The 21,956-nt window shown below is 40.0% G+C and overlaps 1 protein-coding gene across 1 annotated transcript; it reads left to right on the top strand.

Annotated features, from left to right (window-relative positions):
* The first annotated feature begins 2,469 nt into the window (after window positions 1-2,469).
* On the top strand, window positions 2,470-21,876 carry LOC111643650 (muscle M-line assembly protein unc-89-like). The gene is made up of 23 exons (XM_089595505.1): window positions 2,470-3,017; window positions 5,021-5,497; window positions 5,735-5,756; window positions 6,422-6,584; window positions 6,688-6,829; window positions 8,474-8,609; window positions 9,236-9,439; window positions 9,684-9,985; window positions 10,676-10,893; window positions 10,968-11,373; window positions 11,442-11,785; window positions 11,856-11,935; window positions 12,020-12,185; window positions 12,494-12,724; window positions 13,009-13,056; window positions 13,971-14,060; window positions 14,141-14,257; window positions 14,317-14,370; window positions 14,464-14,520; window positions 14,621-14,668; window positions 14,751-14,849; window positions 21,567-21,608; window positions 21,793-21,876. The coding sequence occupies exons 2-23, from the start codon at window positions 5,185-5,187 to the stop codon at window positions 21,874-21,876; spliced, it is 3,366 nt and encodes a 1,121-aa protein (XP_089451631.1). The 5' UTR covers window positions 2,470-3,017; window positions 5,021-5,184.
* The last annotated feature ends 80 nt before the right edge of the window (window positions 21,877-21,956 follow it).

The raw sequence follows: 21,956 nt of genomic DNA, 5'->3' as shown, positions 1-21,956 counted from the left end.
ACGTTAAAAATAAAAAATAAAAAAAATAAATTAGAAACGATCCGCGCATTGATGCTTCAACTATAAGTAGTCCACGACTCAACGGCGCGCACGACTCGAAAATCAAAACAAGCAGGAAAAAAAAGGGGAGGGGGGGGTTCAAGAGCACTTTGTCGCCACAACGTAATATCGCGGGTGCCCGTGTAACGCAGTTAGCGCACATAACGAGATTTGACGAGTGTTCGTCCTCTCTCTCTCTTTCTCGTGTACACATGAAACCCATCGCGCGAGCAACCAACAAAAAAAAAAGAGTATAGATATATACGTGTATCAGACCACGAAGACGACGATGATGCTGGGTTGGGTATAATGGGTGGAGGGGGGGGGGTTATATTTAGAAATTGGCCAGCTCGCCAAATCCCCAAGTTCGCCGCATCGCGCGGGCGAAAGAACCCAGAGAGAGAGAGAGGCACATTCGTATACCTATACGCGTGCATGAGCGATGACTCGGATGAGGGTGGGTGGTTGGCGGAGGGAGTGGGGCACACGCGCATCGTTATTATTCTTCGTCGATCGCCCAATTAATTACACCTCGACTCTGCTCCAATTAACGCGGCCTGCCAGCTTTTTCAACGCTCTCGGCTATATACGATCTCTGCTTCTCTCCCTCCCTTCGACTTCACCCCCGCTATACGTGTACACGAGAGTGCATGCGTGGCTTTTCGTTAATTCGTGATTAATACTTTGCGGTATAGGTGCCGAGAGAAATCGGTGTGTATCTTTTTACGCGCGTGCCTCGTTACGTGTACAAGCGTAATAAGCAGATTTTTTTTTTCAACTGTAGATTGAGAATTTAATTTTTGTGATTGTTATCCCGGGGGGTGAAAGCAATCGGGTGTTGAGACTTTGACTCATGTGCACCACTTTTACGTAACTTATCCAAAATATAGTGTCCGATCGATTTTTTTTCCAGGAATTTTTTAAGATGCAAATAACACTTTCAATGTCGTGTGCAGAGGTGCGTACCGTTTGATCCCCGTACGGCTCCGAAAATAAGCTCACCAAACGCGAGGCGGAAAACTTAAACAAACACGTCAATTTTTTCATTTTTGTTGTTAAACAAAACAAAAACAGAATGAGAAAAAAAAATAACATGCAAGTAATTTCTATATACACTTGGCTATTTTCCTTCTGTTTTATTTGGATGCAAGTACCCTTTGACTTTACGCAACACCCATAGATCTATATACTTTGCGTAGTGAATCAGAGTTGTTGTTTTTTTTTAAATGTCCCTATTGAACCTACGTGGACGTATACATGCCCCCAAACGGGTGAAAAATGTGGGCAAACAGTGCGGGCCAAAAACTTTGTAGCTAATGTGTAAGCGATGACGAGTCAGACCGAGAACACGAGCGATCCGACGCAGCCGAGCAGCTGAAATCTGACGTGGCTATAATTAAACCGGGCTATCCTGTCGCAAGTGGAACGGACAAAACTCATAATTTAATCGAAATAATTGAGCCGCCCAGCTATGTATACCCCCCATGGGCGGTGAATGGCTGGGCCATTGTGTACACGTAACCAAACGACAACAATTGAGAAAGGAAAAACTTTTACCTCACCCACGAGTATCACCCTCTTTGCTCTACAAACCATTATTATTACGTACAAGTTGAAAGGGGTATAAAAGTTTTAATTAAAGCTTTACGCGATTTTTACTGTACTGCAAAACGGGTTAGTATTGTCAACACCTTCAAATAGAGCCAAGGATTTTAGGAAAGATTTTTTATTGCCTTACACGCGTGTCACATCGTTTGCGTGTAATTGACACGCACCTACTCTGACATCATTAAATATTTGTAGGATACGGATGTCAGTTGCAAAATATTGTATAACGTGCTCAATCGTGTCAATTTATTAGTATAGGTTGTAAAAACTCACGTGTTTAAGTAGAGCTTTTTGTAACGTTTGCGAATCGGATTATTGACCCAATCGCTGAATTTCTTACCTGTACGATTTTTGGAGACGTTTTTTTTTTTTACTCTGTAAATCAATGAAAAAAAAAAAATTGCCTCACTTGTGTGCAGGTAATGCAAAATGGGCACTTTGGCTGTAGTTAAAATCAACGTACAGCGTAAAACAATTATTCATTTGGCATCTGCCGATGAAAGAACCAAGTGAGGAAATTTGCAATGATTGGGAGGGCGAGTTGTGGATCACCGGCGCGATAAATCGGATGGAAAGAAGAAGAAAGCGCGACACATGAAAATAGCCCGATGATACAATCGCGGGGCCTATTATGACTTGCGGATATCGCCTCTTCTCGGCGCCCGAGCCAACAAGTGCGGCAGAGACGGGGATCGTTTGGTAAAAGAAATAAAAAATAAAAAAATAAAAAATAAAAAAAAAAAAGAGAGAGAGGAGTGGCTCGTGGATGGGAATGAAAAAGCTTTGGGAGAGCTTTCGGCGGCTCGAGCAGCTGCCGCGGAATCAGAGCCAGCGGCGCTAGTGGTGGTGGTGGTTGAGTTTTTGAGATGGAGAAGGAGATTTAGGCTGGTTAGTTGACGCGCGGGGCCCCGGCGACAGGGACAGCCGACCACGAGAGAGAGGGAGAGAGTGCCGAGATACTCAATCAGATTTATATTGATTTTTTTTTTTTTTTTTTCCTTCAAAAAAAAAGAAAATTAAAGGTGCCGGATGATGTACACGTAGGAAAACAAAAAAAAAGAAAAAGTGTGCTCCAGAGTAGCGGAAGAAGAGTCGATGTAAAAGTGTGGGAAAGAGAGAGTAGGAGAGAAATTCGGGTGCGACGTTATAAAAAGCTGCAGTGCTCGGCAGAAGTGACCGAGGACCCAACGACGAACACGAAATTTCACAACAATTGTCTTTTTCTTTTTTTCTTTTTTTTTTTTTTCTCTCTCTCGTTCATTGTTTTTGTTTTTTCTCTAAATTCAACGAATCCACATTTCCGCTCGTTCAACGATATACAGTGTGCGACGAGGATACACGTATACTACAGAGGTCCCTTTTTCCTCCAAGTAAGTTTTCAATTCACTCACATTTTGGATTTTTTTTTTTTTTTTTTTTTTTTTTCAACAAAAAAAAAGTAAAAAGGTGCGCGCGTGTATATAATGTATGTGCGAGGGGATGAGCCAGTGATGCAACTTTGTGGATCAACGATCACCCGCAGCCAGTCGGTGTATAAATATACGTAAATATATTTATAACTCCACCTCTCGACAGCCATACTCTCGCGCATCTTCGCACTCCGCATAACACCAGAGGATAAAAGCTCTCGCCGACTCTGCGAAACCTGTCGCTTTACGTAAGCCGCTCTTTATTTTTTTTTCTTTTTTTTTTCCTCAGCTGCGCGAAAAAGACGGGGAGCGCGTATAGTATAGGACGATGAAAAGACGAAGAGACCGAGATGAGGAGGGAGGGGGCCGATGTAGGTAACTGGGCTCGTTGTTCGCTTATTTTTAGAGAAGAAGAAGAAGAGCCGCACAGCCAACCGATGCGTGTGTATCAGAAGCTCGATCGTCCCCATCTGTCATTGATGCGTGCGGGGGCCAGAGTAGGCCGCCTCCCCCCCCCCTCCTACACAGGTTCTATTTTCGGTGCTGAAAAACCCGAGATTCCGCGTGAAAAATCTCGGTATACAACTACTTTACGTGTTTCTTCTTTTTTTTTCTTCCCCTTCCGCCGGAAAATCCGCGGTTGTAAATTTTGCCGCGCCCGCTTGCCAAAACCGCGCAACTTGACTAATTCGGTGTCTCGAGCTTCGAATAAATATCCCTCCCGATGCTACGGACAGCAGAGTTCATTGCACGATTATTTTCAATTGTCCGGCAAACGGCTTTCCCATCGCCAAAAAATTTACCATTTCCTTTATTTTCGGTTGGTGGCCCGGATTCGCGACAAAAGTTGCGCTCCCCCGTCACGCGAGTCTCTGATATTGAAATTCCCGAGCGCGGCTAAAATAACGCCCCGGCGAAAATAGCGGCCAAGCTTGGATTATCTTTATTATCCTCCTCGTTGGCGTTAAAAAATAACCCACCCATTTTCCAGCCCCGCCCCCGTCTTACGTAATTCTTATTTGGCAAAAAGCACATATTCATCGATATAATATAACGAGGAAACTAAAATCCTCGTGGATGATTTTTTTTTTTTTTTTTCCTCCTCCCGTGCGCGGGTACGATATCGCTTTCCTCCGTTCGCCGTCGATGCTCGAGAGGCACGTATAGTTTTGGCGCCGGCCGCGATCGCTACGAGAATAACTTGGACCGAAATAAATGTCGGCAGAAACGGCACAAGAGAGAGTTTTCGTGCCGTACAATAACCGGCGCTCGTATGTCGCGCTAGATGCACCACCGCCGTTTTTACAGAAAAAAAAAGCCCACCTACCCCGTGCGTATGCCGTTGACCCTTTACCACCTATATTTACACGTAAAGAAAAAAAAAAAAAGCCAAGCCCGAGTTTGGTCGGCAAAATAACTCGTGCTTTCCTTCCCATGGATTCTAAGTGAAAAAAGAAAAACTTCACTCGGGGATCTATCGGAGGTGTGGTGTTGATTCGCGTCAAATTTAAAGGGGAATCTTTAAAATAGAAGGCGCCCGAGCGAAGACGGATTCTCGCGTTACTCAATCGGTCAAGCTCGCAAACAAAGTCTCTCTTGCCCCCACCCCCGCGGACGAGCTTTTTTGCGCGAATCTCCCTGTCCTCTTACCCACCGGCGCGACGTCGAGCCAAGTGCTCTCTGGCGGAAATTTGCTCGTTTACTTGGGTAATGTTTGGCTCGGCGCACCCCAACGTGACTTTTCCCTACTTTCCCACGCGCCAATCGTAAATCCCCACGTAAATGTTTTAGCGGCCAACAGTATATTATATGGTTGTTGACAATCCCTGTATCGCCGATAGGTTGCCTTTCGGGGGTGCACGTAATTCCGTCGTAGTTCCGAGAAGGCAGCCTCGCGGGGATAAAGGGAGCGAGGGTATATAGGCGATAGGGTCAAGGCGCGTTGCTAATTAAAATTGTTGAAGGTGGCCGAATGGTGGTGAAAGACGGCGGCGGGCCGCACTAGAGCGGAGGGCTCACCGGGACTAGTCCCGAGGGAAGGATCATCAAGGCTTGAGGGGGAAAAAGACAGCCGAGGGGAGAACGGGGGGGCAGACCCCCCCAATAGGATACCAGTAGCGGCCGGAGGATGGGGGTCGCGGAGGATTTCGCGCCTAGCTTCACGCAGAAGCCCCAACTGCGCCAGGAGGACGAGGGCAACCGGTTGATATTCGAGTGCCAGCTGGTGGCGGCGCCCAAGCCCGAGCTCGCGTGGTTCAGGGGCGAGACGCAGCTGCACGAGGACGACCGGACCAACTTTAAGATACAGAGCGTCGGCGCGAACAAGTTCCTCGTCGTTCTCGAGCTCGACGATGTCGTCGAGACAGACGCGGGCCTGTACAAGGTCAAGGCCAAGAACAAGATGGGCGAGGTCGCCGCCTCCATCAACCTCAACTTTAGCCGTGAGTGTACAACCTTTTTACGCGCACTTTTCTTTCTTTTTTTTCATTATCATCATGCATAGCTATATAGTATAAACGTTACCACAAGTTCTTTTTTTTTGCGATGGCTGGATCAGTAGAGCATGTTTTTTTTTTTTTTTTTCGCGGAAATCAAAAGTGTTTTTTTTCCTTTTTGCTTCGTACATCCTCCACGTCTCTCGATTATATCGCTCCGTTAACGTGCGTTGTATTTTCCAGCTGTGGACGAACCTCGAGAAAAGTAAGTTTAGAAGACGCGGACCAAAGTATCTTTTTTTTTTCTTCTTCGTTTTCGTTTATTTTTGCCTCTTTCACACGCACACACGTATGCGCTTACAATACCGCTTCTCACGTAAAAATGACGATCCCAAATATGCTGCAGGTTTTGGAATTTTTTTTTTTTTTTGTCTCTCGTAATCGGCATAACCGATTGAAACATTGTTTGGCGCCATTAACCGAATGTAATTTTTTTTTTTTTTCAATTTGCAAACTTTCACTGATTCTCGCCTCCACTGAGTTACAATGTAGGGTTTGCTATTCTCGCTTAATATCTCGCCAGGCGGCATGTAATGCTTTTCTTTTTTGTGTTTATGATTTTAGCGGCTGAACCTGTTTACAGACGGTGAGTCTGGCTTATGGTTGAAAAATCGCACGATTGCCCGCGTTTTCCTCCGTTTATTTATTTTTTTTTTTTTTTCATGCTACATAACACGCAGTGTGCAGGTTTTCATCGATAGCCGTACATAACTTGTTGTTTTTGTGTACGTGTGTGTGTGTGTGTGCGTGTTTTTTGGTGTGATCTACATCCCTTTAACCCAGAAGTAAAGTTTAACTCCCCCGAAAAATGTATTAACGATATCGTAATTTTGAGAGAAGCAAAAAAAGTACACATGAATTTTTCATCAGACAAATCGACGGTATCGCACCGACTTTTGCGAAAAAACCCACCATCAGACAGGAGGACGACGGAAAGCGCCTTGTCTTCGAGTGCCGCATCACTGCCGACCCGACGCCCAAGGTGTCGTGGTTCCAGGACAGCGTTTTGGTACAAGACTCCGCCAGGCACAAGGTAGCGTATTATTTTATGACCATACAAAATTGTTGGAAAAAAAAAAAAAGTATGGAAAGTATTGGTACGACTAAAAAAAAAAAAAAAACGCATCCGACAACAGCTGACCGTCGACAAAGACGGCCACTCCTACTTTGCGAGCTTGGAAATAAAAAACGTGACCGTCGAGGACGCTGGAAAATACAAGGTCACGGCGAAGAACGAGCTTGGCGAGTCCAACGCCACCATCTCCCTCAATTTCGACAGTAAGTTGCCTAGTTTGACATGACGCAAAAATATAATAATCATCATCATCATCATCACATTAATTAATAATACCCCACGAGACTTTGGTACACGCAGTGTAACATATTTATACACGATCAACCATCTACGCAAAACCGCACAAACATTTTACAAATAAGAAAATCTACATCACGATTGAGGATAACCATGCGTGCCCAATTTTTACCTCGCATATGTATTATTACGCTGTAAATTATTGTTGTTACATAATCATTCATGCGCATTAGTATGCGTCGCGTTGCATCATAATTGTGTGTGTGTGTTTTTCGTGTTTAATAATACATTTATTTTCGAGGAAAAAATGAAAAATTGGGAAATGATTCGGACACTCGGGAGGCAAAGGCTGACGGATTGAGCCACCCGAGAGATTATTTACGAGCTTCTCACTCTTCTGCGCCATGTTTCTGGGGCAGAGTCGGACACGGAGAATCGGGGTCGACCTTACAATAATAACACTATATGTATACATATATTTTTTTCTTTTTCTTTTTTTTTCTCTTCATTTTATGAAAATAATATAAAGCTCAAGGACAAAGTGGCCACTTTTCTCGCCGCTATATTTATTTCTGCGGAATTTCGCTTTCGAAAGGAGGGAAAACAAACAGGGATTACGAGGGTAAATCGGCCACACGCCACAGAGACGCGCAAAGTCAAAGAGAACGCGTTCAAATGGATGTATACGCAAATATACAAAGACATTCAAACGCACAGTCGAAATTTATCAACACGACAAAAAATAAAACCACACCTACCAACGCTGATCTGGAGTTTAATTAGGATTATTGATTTCGCCTCGATTAACTCGATTTTTTTTTTTTTTTTTTGCCTTCGGTCAGATAATGAGTAACAATTTTTTCGTTAATAGCCGAATAATCTGGAAGAGAGGCGTTTATGACTTTTGCAGTCAACGTCGCAATAACAATGCGTATATACACGTTATGCAGTGGCCAATAAATGTCAGAAGCGGTGTTTTTGTGGCATTTGAGTGGTACTTGCTTAACACTTTAACGCATACTCAATGCAAGTAAAGTTGGTTTTTTTTCTTTTTTACTTTTCGTTTCAACCGATCGAAAAGTAAAACGTAACGTATGATAACAAAGTCAAAGAATGTCACAGCCGATTTAAACACAAGTTCATGATATTTGTTTTTTTTTGTTCCTTTTCCATTGAAAAAAAAATAGCGTGACATTCTTCAAGTAAACATGTATTACGTAACAGTACTAGATTTTTTATTTCAATTAATCACATTCGTTGGGGTTTGCGCCAAAATTAATTAAGTGTACACTTTGTCAAACTCAGCGCAATAACTGTGTAATCAAATTTGAACTCTAATGACGCCAATCGTGCATATACATAAAGTAGGTATAATGTATTGATTTAGATAAACTAAACTTTAAACAAAATAACGCAAATAATAATAATAATAATAATAATAATCCAAAATAAAAACCAGAAATCGGTATGAATGGCGTAAGAGGAGTGTGTGTACCAGAATTGCATCGTTGATCTCACGACAAACAAAAACGTCGAAAGCGCACGTAGGATGTATAATGTATAATGTTATTGTGGCAAGCAAGTTGGTTCTCTGATTGAAATTTTTCAAGGCGACGAGGCCCCGGTGCCGGACGACGGTATCAAGCCCACTTTTACCGAACGACCGGTCATCCGGCAGTCAGACGACGGCAACACTATAACTTTCGAATGCCGATTAGCCGGTGATCCGAAGCCTAGTGTCATGTGGTAAGAGAATCTTCCTCCACACCGCAAAGTCACGCTCTCGTCCCCTTTCGTCAAATCTTTCAATTTTTCTCTCTCTCTTTCTCTCTATGATTACCACTCTTTGTGATAAAGATACGATATCTGCATGGACCACAACCCTCCCATCCGTCACCTACAAAAACCCGCATAAAATGGCACCTGGTCGGCCTTTTCTCTCTCTCCTCTCGCTCTCTTGGTGTTGTATACATATACTCTCTCGATCGGCACCGATGAGTCAATTAACCTACGCAATAGGTATACATACAACAACGTGGTTACGCGTCACACGGGCACGCGCGCAATTTGGCAAACAAATTCAAGAGACGGCAATAATTGGCACCGCGTGACTCTTTGGTTTAACTTGAATTAAACGATACGCTCCTTCCTCCGCCTTACACGGAATTCCTTATCTTTATTTTTGAAACCATCCCAAATCGGTGCAGGTCGAGAAGCACAGAGAGAGAGAGAGAGCACGGAGGGGTGTAGAGGGTGAGGAGGTACCAATTTATGGGGGAGGGTAAAACCCATACTCGATGTTCCTCCGAGTCGAAAAAAAAAGGGACAAGTGTCGCGGGACATTGTGTGCGTTACATGGTGAATGACCGTAGGTATCACGGATCGGAAGAGATCAACGATGGTAGCAGGTATCAGATGTCGATGGAACTCGACCAGAAGCTTTATTACTTGGCTAGGCTGCAAATCACCAAAGTCGCCAAGATGGACAGCGGCGAGTACAGAGCCGTGGCGAAAAATAAGCACGGCCAGGGCGTGGCCACCATCAACCTGAACTTCGAGGGTGGCGACAAGCTCAAGTAGGACTTCTCTCAATCTCACAACCTTTACACCTATAATATATTCTTCCACGTTTACCATCTCTCGTCTCTGCATGCCCTATCTCTTTCTCTCTCCAACGGAGGGAGCTTTCCTATCGTTCTTCTTCGATGTCTCTCTTTCACTCTCAACCTCTTGTCAGTCAATGAGACGCATGCGACAAAATGAGAATTGAAAAAAAATGTATCTGCCATGACCACCACCGTCACGACTGTGTGTACACAGAATACCGGACGGGAAACCGCCGCGTTTCCCGAAGAAGCCGACGATACGCCAGGAGGGTGACGTGCTGATAATGGAGTGCATACTGGAGGCCCACCCGGTGCCGGACATCACTTGGTACCAGGGCAGCAAGCCGATAAACGGGAGCTCGCGGATAAAAATGTCGCGCAAGTCGACCGGCAAAGACACGTATCTGTTGACCCTCGAGATATCGAATCCGACCAAGTCGGACGGCGGCCAGTACCGCTGCAACGCCTTTAACAACTTTGGCGAGAGCAACGCCAACATATCCTTGAACTTTCAAGGCAAGTGTTGGCCACATCCGTTTATTCCACATTGTGGGCATTGTTTTCCTTATCTTTTGGTTTTCGTTTTTTTTTTTTTTTTTTTTTTTTTGTTTTTCCTTTCTTTCCCCCCGAAACTGCGAACTGTTCGACCCTTCTCTCTCTACTCTTCTGTTTCTGGGTTGTTCTCTCACCCCCTATACTCTATGGAATGCGTTCACAACCACCTTTCGCACGAATCGCACGCATCGCCGGGTCACTTGTGCATGATACAATTTATTACCACCACGCAACCACTGTTGTCATTATAAATATGTCTCGTTCACGGGAAAGTACGTACCCTTTTTTTCAGTACTGCGAGTTGTGTATGGCGTGTATGTATGAGCGAGCTAAACCGTCAACCTCGAGGATGAAGGTTGAGTCGCCGAAACTTGGACCGTGTCTGATTTATCTGAATAACAGCTTGATAACAATAATTTTTGCTCGTCCATGAAAGCACCGTGCATGTCACACGTGTTAATCACCGTACTAACCAACTAATGCGACTTTCCGCTTGTACACCCTACCGGCAACCTCGGCACCGGTAAGTTGGCGCTTTCGCTGTGTCTCCCGACAAGCCGTGACTCAAGCGTGTACAGCCCGATAAAATCGATCCACCCCCGCGCGCGAGACCGTTACCTCCGAGATTCATGGCGAATTGTCAAGGTGCAGAGGACCCGGCGGGCTTCGCGCCCTCGTTCATCGAGAAGCCGCGGATCATACCCAACGAGACCGGCACCCTCATCACCATGAACTGCAAGTGCCGCGCCAAGCCCAAGCCGGACGTCACGTGGTTCCGGGCCAACAACCCCGTCAAGGAGTCGTCCAAGATCAGCCTCAAGTGCAACACCGTGCAGGAAGATGTGTACGAGCTGACGCTCGAGCTCAAGGTATACGAGTTTGACATATCCTTCTTTCCCGGCTTGTCCTCATCAGCTGTGACTGTGCGAAACGTGGGTTTTAGGATCCGACGGGTCCGGACGGCGGGGCGTACCGGTGCCACGTGAGGAACGAGTTCGGGGAGAGCAACGCGAACCTCAACCTGAACATCGAGGCCGAGCCGGAGCAGGAGGGCGACGGACCGACCTTCGTGGAGAAGCCGCGCATCCAGTCCACGGACAAAGGCAAGGTGGTGATAATGGATTGCAAGGTCAAGGCCAAACCGAAACCCACCATCGTGTGGACCAACGCGGGACGGGTCGTCCAGGAGTCGGCCAAGATATCGATGAGCGTGGTGGAGGAAGGGTCCGACGTCTACTACGTCAAACTCGTGCTCAACGACCCCGGCGCCGACGACTCCGGGCTCTACAAGTGCAACATCAAGAACAACCTGGGCGAGCTCAATGCCAATCTCACGCTCAACGTTGAAAGTGAGTTGACGCGTCTTTCGCACACGATGGGCCATTGGGTCAATGATCGTTTGTCGCTCTTTTTGCAGTTATTCCCGTGATCAAGGAGAAGCCAAAGGTGATCAAGATCGTGAAGAAGAAGACGGTGATCGTTGAGTGCACGGTGTTGTCCAAGTTCGCGCCGGACTGCACGTGGTTCAAGGAGACGAGGGCGGTGGCGGTGGACGACAGGCACAAACTCCACGTGGAGAAGGTCAAGGAGGGCGAGTTCGCCGTCAAGTTGGAGATTGAGCAAGTGTCCCAGGCCGACAGGGGCAAGTACAAGCTCGTGGCCAGGAACGAGAAGGGCGAGGCCACGTCTCAAGTCGTCGAGGTCCAGGAGATACCTGAGGAGCCCGATCCGCCCAGACTCGCTTCGGGACTCAAGTCCATCGTAAGTTGGATCAATCCTCGCTTTGTTTTTTTTTTTTTTTTTTCTTAATCAACGTAACATGTTGTGGTAGACCGTGGAAGAAGGCAAATCAGCCGAGTTCTATGCCGTGCTGCTCAAGGAAGACAAGAGCGTCCAGGTCACGTGGTACAAGTAAGTGAACGAAAAATTCGTTTTATTCGAATGGCAGTTGGAGATATTAAAATACACGTACGTTTTTTTTTTTAATGTCGAAAGGGATACCACGGTTATTAAATCCTCTGAGACGTACAGTACAAGTTTCGACGGTAAGGAGGTCAGACTGCTGATTAGTTCAACCACGCAGGAGTCGTCTGGACGGTACAAGGTCGTCGTTAGCACGGAAGCCGGAAAAGACGAGTCCTCGGCAGAACTCGTGGTTGAGGTAACGATTATACATATCGAGCTTTGCCTCGTGTCTTGCTGCTAAACAAGGATTCCTGTTTTACTGTACTAACAAATCAGCCACTTCCTGTACCTTTTGTTGTTTCCTGTTGTACTTTGATGCATTGGTACATCCTGGTTGTTACTCTTTGTTTCTCAATTCCAAGCAAATTCATACAAATGCGCTATTGTAAAAAAAGTACCTAAGATTTAGATGTGAAACTCTATCCTTGGCTTATGATTCAAAGCTTTAGTGTTGGTTAAGAAAAATAGCCTGAATAATCACAAAAAAAAAAACTCATAATTTAGAAGAAAGAGAAAAAGAAAAAGAAGGACGAAGACGAGGAAGAAAAAGAAAAGAAAAAAGTGGAAGAAAAGAAAAAGGAGGAGGAAAAGAAAAAGGTGGAGGAGAAAAAGAAAATGGAGGAGGAGAAGAAAAAGATCGAAGTGGAAAAGAAGGAGGAAATCATCGAAAAGAAAAAGGTCGAGGAGCGTAAGAAGATCGAGGAGGAAAAGACTAAAGTCGAGAAGAAAACCAAGGTACCGAGAACAAAAAAAAAAAAAATGATCAGTGTTCCGCTTGCAAAATCGCTTGAAACAGCTGTGCCGCTTTTGCAGCAACGGGGGGGCAAAAACAACTCTAGCGCTTATAATGTTGGCATCGTGTAAAAGAAATCGTTGAGCTCAACAGCCGAGGCGAGCCTAATGAACATTTGCTCCTCCAAGCGGCTCTTTGACTCTTAAGATTGGCTTGCGCATGAAATTGCAAAGCAGCTACGCGCGTGTCATTAAATTAATTATCTAAAAACTTTGTTATTTTCAAGGAGCTCGAACCTCAGCCAAATGGTATTGACAAGCCTCCTACCAAAAAGGTAATGACAACCACGAAAGCTTAGCAAGCAAGTATAGGAAAAAAAAAAAATTCAAATAGACACCCACACGTACCGAAACAACACACCGATACCAATAACCTCTTGACTCTGTATCCACTTTTTTTGTGTGTAACACTCGAATTTTTAGATGTACCCACCCCTCCCGACATCGTGTACCATTGTGTACAACCTTAATGACGGACAAATGTACTTGAGCCGCTTAATTAGTTGTTTGCAATCAAAGACGCTGTAGCACTCTATAACGTAATCAATTGTTTTGTGTGTTTCAGGTGAGTCACGCAGATACGCACGGATGTACCAGAACCGAGCCAATAATCCGTCCAAATATAGCCAAGCGTTCCGCAATAGATGGCTCATTCAGGCTAAAAATGGAGCCTAGCTTCTCCCACTTGCTTCTTGTTTTTGGTCTGAAAAGTTAACTTGGCTGGCTAGCTCGTTTACACATGCTTCTGCCGTATATATATATATATATGTATATATATATATATATCAATTGACTCGCTTCGATATGCTTTTTGTCGCAATTATATTCCATCCGTAGGTCGATTTCGCTGACGTTCATTGCTTCCGCTCTCGTACAACGCGTTTACTCGCGTGCTTTGCGCCTCAATTGCAGGGACTCTTTTTTTTAATTACGTTACATTTATTTGGTAAGCTTCATTCAAAATAGCTCTGTTGCTGCATTGAAATCCTTCAATGAATCAAGCTGACAAGCGCAAGATTATGCATGTCGAATATTTCGAGTCGATTAACTCAAGCTTGCCGTTTTGCCACTAACCGTTTTCTTTGCGAATCGAATGCTCACCATGTTTAATGCTAATCATTCATGTAATCGTGGAAAAACTTTTTCTTTCTTTTTTCTTTTTTTTTTTTTTTTTTTTCAACGCTATTAGGATAAAGAAGAAGTCATCAACAATGTCGAGGAAGTTAGCGAAAAAAGAAAGTCCGTCAAAAAGAAAGAGACTGATACGAAAAAAACCGAGGTGAGGGGATGTTTGAATCATTGCAAGCAGAAAATTCGAGGACCATATGTAACTTGGCGCCGTTTTTTTACTTTTTACAGCCGTCTCGTGAAGGAACTCCTGATAAGAAACTGCCTACTCGCAAGCAGTCCGTTAGCCGAGTCGAAGAGCTCAAATCGGAGAGCAGGAGGAGTTCCATCAGTAGAACAGAAGAAACGGTACGTTGATTTTTTTTTCATTATTTACAAGATTTTCAATGTGTAATTTAAAATTGCAGATTCACGAGGATGGAACTGGTACACCACAGAGAAGAGTATCCATTCAGTCAACGGTAAGTGTGACTCGTTTTTAATTTTACAAAAGAAATTGAGTTTGTTTCTGATCTGAATTTTAATGAGATTTTTTTTTTTTTGTAAATCAACAGATGTCCGAGGAAGAGAGTATCACCGAGAGCCGCCGATCCTCCATATCAAGCCAAAAGGTAAGTTTACGTGATGGGCGTAAATTAAAGTTAGAACTATAATTCGGTACGGATTTCTCAGGGGAATTCATCGATTTTTTTCTTTATTCCTTACATATAGGACGAAATCATTCCCAGACCAAAATCAAAACTATTAGACAAACAGAAGGTACACTTGTGCATGTGAATCCACTTGAAACAATTAAATATCAAATCACAAATTTTACCATGTGCGCTCAACCTTTTTTCAGAAAAAGGTCAAGGACGATGAAAGTCAGGTTGAGAAAAAAGATAAAAGGGATTCCGTTAAAAGGGATTCCGTTAAAAGAACTGTCGATAAAAAAGACGAGGTAAAATATAAACTAAAAATTAACATTACGAGTAATGTGACTAAGCGTACGATTAAAATTAACCGTAACGTGACTAACAAGATATTCAAGTCGCGTCATGATCATTGTACATTATTCATGAGACCCAAAACGTTTTCAGAAAAATCACCCAGTCCACGAAAGCGATATCGTTCCCAAATATTATGTTAAGAAGGGTTCTGTATCCACACACACTATTAAAAGAGGTTCTATTATCGAAACAAATGAGGTAAAGATGGAAAATCACACATATTTTACCGATCACTGTCGATTGTGTAATCAAAAAGCAGTTAATTACCCAAATATCCCCCACTCGATCCTTTTGCAGAATGTCACCTCCGATGACGACGAATCCATTTCCCAAAACTCTGTTAGATCGTATTATGTTACGAAAACCTTCATTAGAAAAGGTTCCATTGTTGAAACAGATGAGGTAAAATATCGCAGCATACACATCATGCACCAATGGATTTTTACGTTTTTTACAATCCATTATAACGACAGCATAATTAACCTCCTCATGTATTTCTAGAACCTCAATACTGACGATGAAACGCTTCCCAAAGATTCAATCATAGATGATTCCATTAGGGATGCTTCTATTGTTGAAATCGAAGAGGTAAATTGCAGACCGAAACATAATATGTTACAGACACAAACACGCATGCACTATACCTTGAAACACGATAAAAAAAACTCATGAAAATTAAACATTTGCGCTATTTTAGTTAAATTCAGATTACGACAGTGAGACGTACTCAAAAGATTCGGTTAAAAGGCATGTGATTAGAAAAAAGACGTCCCTCTGCACAGGATCATCTATTGACAAGGATGAGGTAAACAATAGACTTAGACGAATACGTACTTTTCTTATTTTTGATTGATTTTGGCAATTTTTTTTCTGAGTATCTTATATTTTTACTGTATTTTCTTCAACGTGTAAGTAAACTGTTATTAACAAAATCTATTTTGTTATTTACCATATAAGTTATATGGTGAATCATTGTAGTACCACTTTTAATTTTAAACTTATAACAAAGCTTTTTAATAATGATTGAGAACCAACCACCGATAATAATTACACTGTGCTACCTAAAAATTATGACATTAAAAACTATTATAAACAAGATTTACGTAAAAAATATTTTATCAAGTTAAATGAGGCATTTTTCGACGGAATATTTGCATTTGTATAGAATATTGATGGTGTTTAATGCATTCGAAACGTTTCCGTAACACATTTCCAGAAACATACTACGGATGACGATAGTGAAATGATTTCCAAAGACACTGACGAAAGACATTACGTCAGACGAGGCTCTGTTCAAAGAAAATATGTTATCTCAAAAGATAAACAAAGTTACGGGGACGATGAAGATAGAGTTTTCCCAAAAGATATTTGTAGGAGGGATTCTGTAAAAATCAAAAAAACCATTGTCGTACCAGTGGGCAAGGTACGACTCATTTTTTCTACATGTAAAAAAAAAATTTCTGTACTTAACAGACATTTTTTTTTTAAATTGATGTACTTTTCTCTATAAACACTTGCACTTGTCACGTTCATAGAAATTTGCATCGGACGACGATGAGGGAAATAAAATAACATACGAAGATATACATGAAACTTATCATGTGAAACGAGGCGCTCCTCACAAAGATTTCATTATTTTAAAAGACGAGGTATTTTTTAACTTTTATAGCCAAAATCATGGCACAATTAATAATGTGCGTAATTTAATTTTTGTTTTGCGAATTTTTAGAAATTTTTCGACGACGAAAATGCTTTAACTCCCATACCAGACAAGAGTAGAAAAAAAACGATTACACTTCAAAAAACGTATACTCCAAAAAAAAAGGTAAAGCTTCAATTAGATAAATCCAAACAAATGACTAAGTTAAAAAATGTTTTTAAATGACATACTTACAGACATGTGAGCCAGACGATGATATCGACACTGTGCATAAAGATATCAATAAAATTCGTTACGCCAAGCAATTTAGTAATAAAAAGAATTACGCAACTTTAAAAGACAAGGTTTAAGTTATATCCACTTCTATAGGGATTAAGAACTTTCAGCTCTGCACTATGAAAATATTACTCAAAATCTTTGAAAATTTGTATGTCATTTTTGTTGTAACTGTTTTTACTATTTAGAACATTTGACATTTTATTATTAAGTATATACAAACTAAACAAAAATGGCCGATTTTAAATAATGCAGGGTTAATCATAGGTAAATTTTCTTGAGTACTAATACACATTAAATTACGTACGTTTTTAGAATAATATTTCTGATGATGAAAACAACATACCAGAAAGTAACGATGAAGAAAGTACGATAGTAATAAAAAAATCTCACATAGTAAAAGACCAGGTACAACGTTTAGTAAAAACGCCACACTAGTCTGTATCATTAAAAATTCATTTGGTTATACATTAAATAATAAATACTTGCAGATTTGTAGTTCGGAGGATGACGATGAAACAGTACCAAAAGACGGTGGTAGGCACAAAACTATTAGAGTTAGAAAGACTTTTGTACACTCCTACGGGTCGGACAATGACAGTAAAATGACCCCAAAAGAGAGTGACTCGAACAATGTTGTTACGGTTGTTAGAAGAACTTGCATTCAATCTGATGAGTCAGATGATGATGGTGAAATAATACCACGAGACTCTAGTAGAAGAAAAACTGTCATGGTTACAAAAACTTGTGTTCAAACGTATCACGCTGATGATGATAGTGCAGTCATGCCAAAAGACTCTATCAGAGTTACTAAAACTTATGTTCAAACTTATGGCTCAGATGATGACAGTGAGACGTTACCGATAGGCTCTGGTAAACGAGTTACTGTCAAGGAAATTTATACTGAACCTAAGGGAGAGGTAGGAGTTACAATTTTTTTTTTTTTACGGTTATGGTTCAATAAATAATACGTATACCGACACCATGGCTCAATGATGTCAGCAGAGTTGTTATATAAAAATATATCAGTGAAACTGCATCATTAAGTTATACTCATCGAATCAATGATAACATATGTATTATTTTCGATTAGACGATTTCTTCTGATGATGAATTTCAAACAGTACCAAAACGCACAAGTAAAAGAGATACTCTTGAACAAAAATACATCACACATGATACAGATAAAATTACACGTGGTACTGATAGAGGTGTAACGCCTAAAGGTACAAAGAAAATTGAACATCAGAGACGTAGATCAGTTGAAAAACATTCGATTACGACACAGAAAGCTGACATTGATGACTGTAATGATGTTCGAAAACCAACGGATACTAAGAAACGGGGTTCTTTGGCCGATAAAACAATTAAAGATACGGCACTTGAAAAACAAGATATCCCCAGACAAGAATCTGTCAGAAAAAACTCTTCTACATCTAAAGAAAAGGTGTTTTGCTGTTTTTTTTATTTTTTTTATTTTATAGGTTATATACTTTTTAGTTACTTATACAAATTATATTAATATATTTGCAGAAAATCGTTTCTGATACATTTGATTATGATAAAGAAAAAGTTCCACGTGAAAAAGACTTCATCAAATCTGCAGACAAGGTATACATGATCACTATTTATACGGATTCACTACGATCGACTGACAATTTCACTTTGAACATACATTTCACGCGAAAACTGTATTTGTTTTATTAAATTTTTTTTTTAGTCATTTGAACCTAGTGGTGATTACGTAACTGAATCAATGAAACAAGATTCACACAACCCAGATCAACTTAGGCATGATACTCTTATACCAGATAAGGTAACAAATAATTTGTATAAGCATTTTTTTATATTTTTTATAACACTTTCTCACACATCAAAAAACTAGAAAATCACGTTAGATGACAAAAACGACGATACGCCAGAGGACACTAAGAGAAAAGGTTCAATCACGAAAGATATTGTTCCACCCAAGGAAGAAAAAAATAGTCCTTTTAAACTCAAAAATAAGTTGAAAAAAGATTCTTCTACCCAAGACGATAATAGCAAAGACTCTTTCACTCCTAAAGAAGAGGTGCAAGTCACTTCTAAAACAGATTTTATTAAAAGAGATTCTCTCACTTCGAACGAAGATACACCCTCGGACAACGAAAACTCTGACAATCTAAGAGACACTGACATCAAAAAATATGATCACCTTAAACCCGACGGGACTCCTAAAAGCACTGTCAAAAAAGATGTAGTGGAAGAAATTCCTGTCAAAAAATATTTGATTCCTAAGAGAGAGGTAAACAATCAACATTTTTTCATTAGCATCAGCGATTACAATTTTATTACGAGTATAACAAATAGAAAATGTTTTTTGTGTATTTAGATAGTTTCATCAGAAACTGATGAATTTCCCTTCGACAATGATGAGACAAATTCGCTCATTGAAATGCCAGAAAAAAAATTGGTAATACATGAAAAGCAGGTACTTGACAGAACATCGTAAATTCCTTCTAAACGCATTTAAAAAGTTTGCCTTTCAAAACTATACACCAATCTCTTTTAGGTGATTTCCTCTGATGATGAGCCCAACGAAAAAGTGAAAGATACATTTGAAAAAGATTCGGTCACAAAGACTCCAGTTAAAAAATACTTGATTCCTAAGAGAGAGGTATACTACACTAAAAGTCATAAATCATTTATCGGCTCTAATTGAGTAATTAAAGACGTTACATCAATGTATATATATTTTTTTTACACATATTTAGATAGTTTCATCTGAGGACGAATGTTATGAACTACCAGAAGATACCGTAACAAAAAACTCTCCTACAGAGACGCTTAGCAAAAAAGGTGATAGTTCAAAGAATGGTTCTCCCGTAAAAAATTCAGTGAAAAAAAATCCTGTAATATCTAGAGACAAGGTAGACATTGAAAAAAAATTGTCTGTTAAAATATAACGTGTAAGGAAAATACTACTGAGCTAACTTGATTAATTTTTAGCAGAAAATTACCCCAGATGACGAAACTGACAAATCTTTTGAAGATACTACCGCTAAACTCACAGATAAAGTAAATGATAAAAGCTCTAATGAAAATAAACCTGGTGAGCCTCCAAAAGATTTCAACAAGAAAGAGTTTCCCAAAAAACGTAGTTCGATTAAAAGAAGTAGTCTGCCTTTAAAAGATGAACATAATATTTCTGATGACGAAAGTATAAGTTCAAAAGATACTCCTAGAAAAGCTTCAGCTAAACTTGATTCTATTAAAAAAAATAGTTTGACACCAGAAGATGAGAAAGAAATCTCTGATAGTGAAACTAACAATGTTCCGAAAGTTAAAAGAGGTTCCTCGAAAAATGGCTCAGTGCTTAAAAGAGCCGAGGTAAATAACTTATGAGAAATGTCAATTTAATATATAGATTATTATGATTAGAATGATGGATAGTTACAATATTGGGTAATTAATTTTTTAGAAATCTGTTGTTAACGACGATAAAGAAGAGTCTTCTCAAGACGTTACTAAAAAAGACACAGAAAAACCAGAGGTAATTTGTACTTAAACTTTTAGCGAGTCAGAGCTACAATTTTCTATGTTATCAGAACGTGAATTAATTCATGAATTTTTTTTTATAAAACCTTAGGATAAACCAATTAAAAAGAAAACTATAAGCAAGAAAAAAGTCACCAAAGTAAGAAATTTGAAGTTTACTTTTTTTCAAATGATTTTTATTTATCAATTTAATTTTAATTCCATAATTTAAAAACAGGAACCTGTGGAACAAACTGAAGGTACCGTTGATAATGTCGATACAAAAAGTAAAAATAAGCCAAAAACAAAAGTTACCAAAGCAAAAGATGACAATACATCTGAAGTCATAACTAGAAAACAAAAACCTGTAACTTCCGTCGAATCAGACGATACTAGGAAAATCACAGGGCCATACGAAATTACACACCACACTCCCAACGAATTAATTGCACCGCCAATTAATTCCATTAAACCCCACTCAGATAATAACGACATTGACAAATATGATGTACTTGATAAAAAAACTCCAAAGGTACACTTTTTCAAGAAAACAATAACACTCTCTTGCACGAAAGTATTTTTAGGTCATAAGTAATTTTGCTACGCTCAAATAAATTAAAAAACTCTATTTTCTCTACATATTTTATAGTTTTTTATTTTCAGCTAAACCAATATGACTAGACTATCCTAAAAACCTTGTTTCCTATTCTTTGAACTGCATAAAGTTTTATTCGTAAAATATGTGTGATTTTATTATTAAAAGAAATCTTGAACTTTTTTCACTATCTATATACTGACAAAAATTTCCAGATATTTTCAACTAGACCTCTGCAATTTCGCTGTCTTGCAATTTTAATTCAGGACTCTGTATAACGACTAGAATTATAACAAATGCTAATATTTTCCATGTTTTTATTTTACTAAATAGCTAATTTGAAAAATATTTATCTTTTGCATATACAAAATATTGATAAAAAAAGACAAACTATTGATATGAATGTGTTCAAAATGGCTATTTGTTAGAGTTATTTTTTTTCTATGTTTTACAGCATTGCATTTCATCAATAACTTTATAATGTATTCATTCGAAAAAAATCTCATCAAAAACTGTACCCTAACATTAAAATACTTAACAATTTCTACACATGTATACTAAACAAACTACTTATAAATATGTTTATACATATCACAAGTAAAACATACAAAATATTTTCAGGATAAAGAAGTTAAAACAGACAAGGTTCGTGACAAATCTGAGGTATACATGAGAATTATCTTTTATAACATTATTGTTGCATATTGAGTTTTAAGCCTCATAAGAAATTGTATAAAATATCTGAAAGCAAATTATTACTTGAAAGTTAATATTCGTGAAAGAAAAATATAACTTAATTTTTTGTAATACACAAATGATTTTACATAATTACATTATATATCAACAGGACACACCACACATTACACCCAAGAAGCCAGGTTTGCCCGATGAATCAAAGGTACAAATAATATTCTTGAATAATGTAGACTAAGTTGATGTACATTCGACGACATTTATGCATTTTTTAATTATTATTGTGATCTATGTCACTGAACTTCATAACAAAAGAAT

The sequence above is a fragment of the Copidosoma floridanum genome, unplaced genomic scaffold (genome assembly GCF_036245765.1).
Source record: "Copidosoma floridanum isolate Cflo_tuat_1 unplaced genomic scaffold, Cflo_Japanese_pri ptg000025l, whole genome shotgun sequence".
In the NCBI taxonomy this organism is placed as follows: domain Eukaryota; kingdom Metazoa; phylum Arthropoda; class Insecta; order Hymenoptera; family Encyrtidae; genus Copidosoma; species Copidosoma floridanum.
Note: the sequence above shows the minus strand (reverse complement) of the source record. Positions and strands in the feature narration are given on the sequence as shown.

What these genes read in the sequence shown, in the direction of transcription:
- LOC111643650 (XM_089595505.1), top strand. Translation starts at nt 5,185, where the DNA reads ATGGGGGTCGCGGAGGATTTCGCGCCTAGCTTCACGCAGAAGCCCCAA. An exon ending in ACAAGCCTCCTACCAAAAAG is followed by an intron (nt 13,057 to 13,970) that starts GTAATGACAACC and finishes CAACGCTATTAG; the next exon opens with GATAAAGAAGAAGTCATCAA. An exon ending in CTGTCGATAAAAAAGACGAG is followed by an intron (nt 14,850 to 21,566) that starts GTAAAATATAAA and finishes AAATATTTTCAG; the next exon opens with GATAAAGAAGTTAAAACAGA.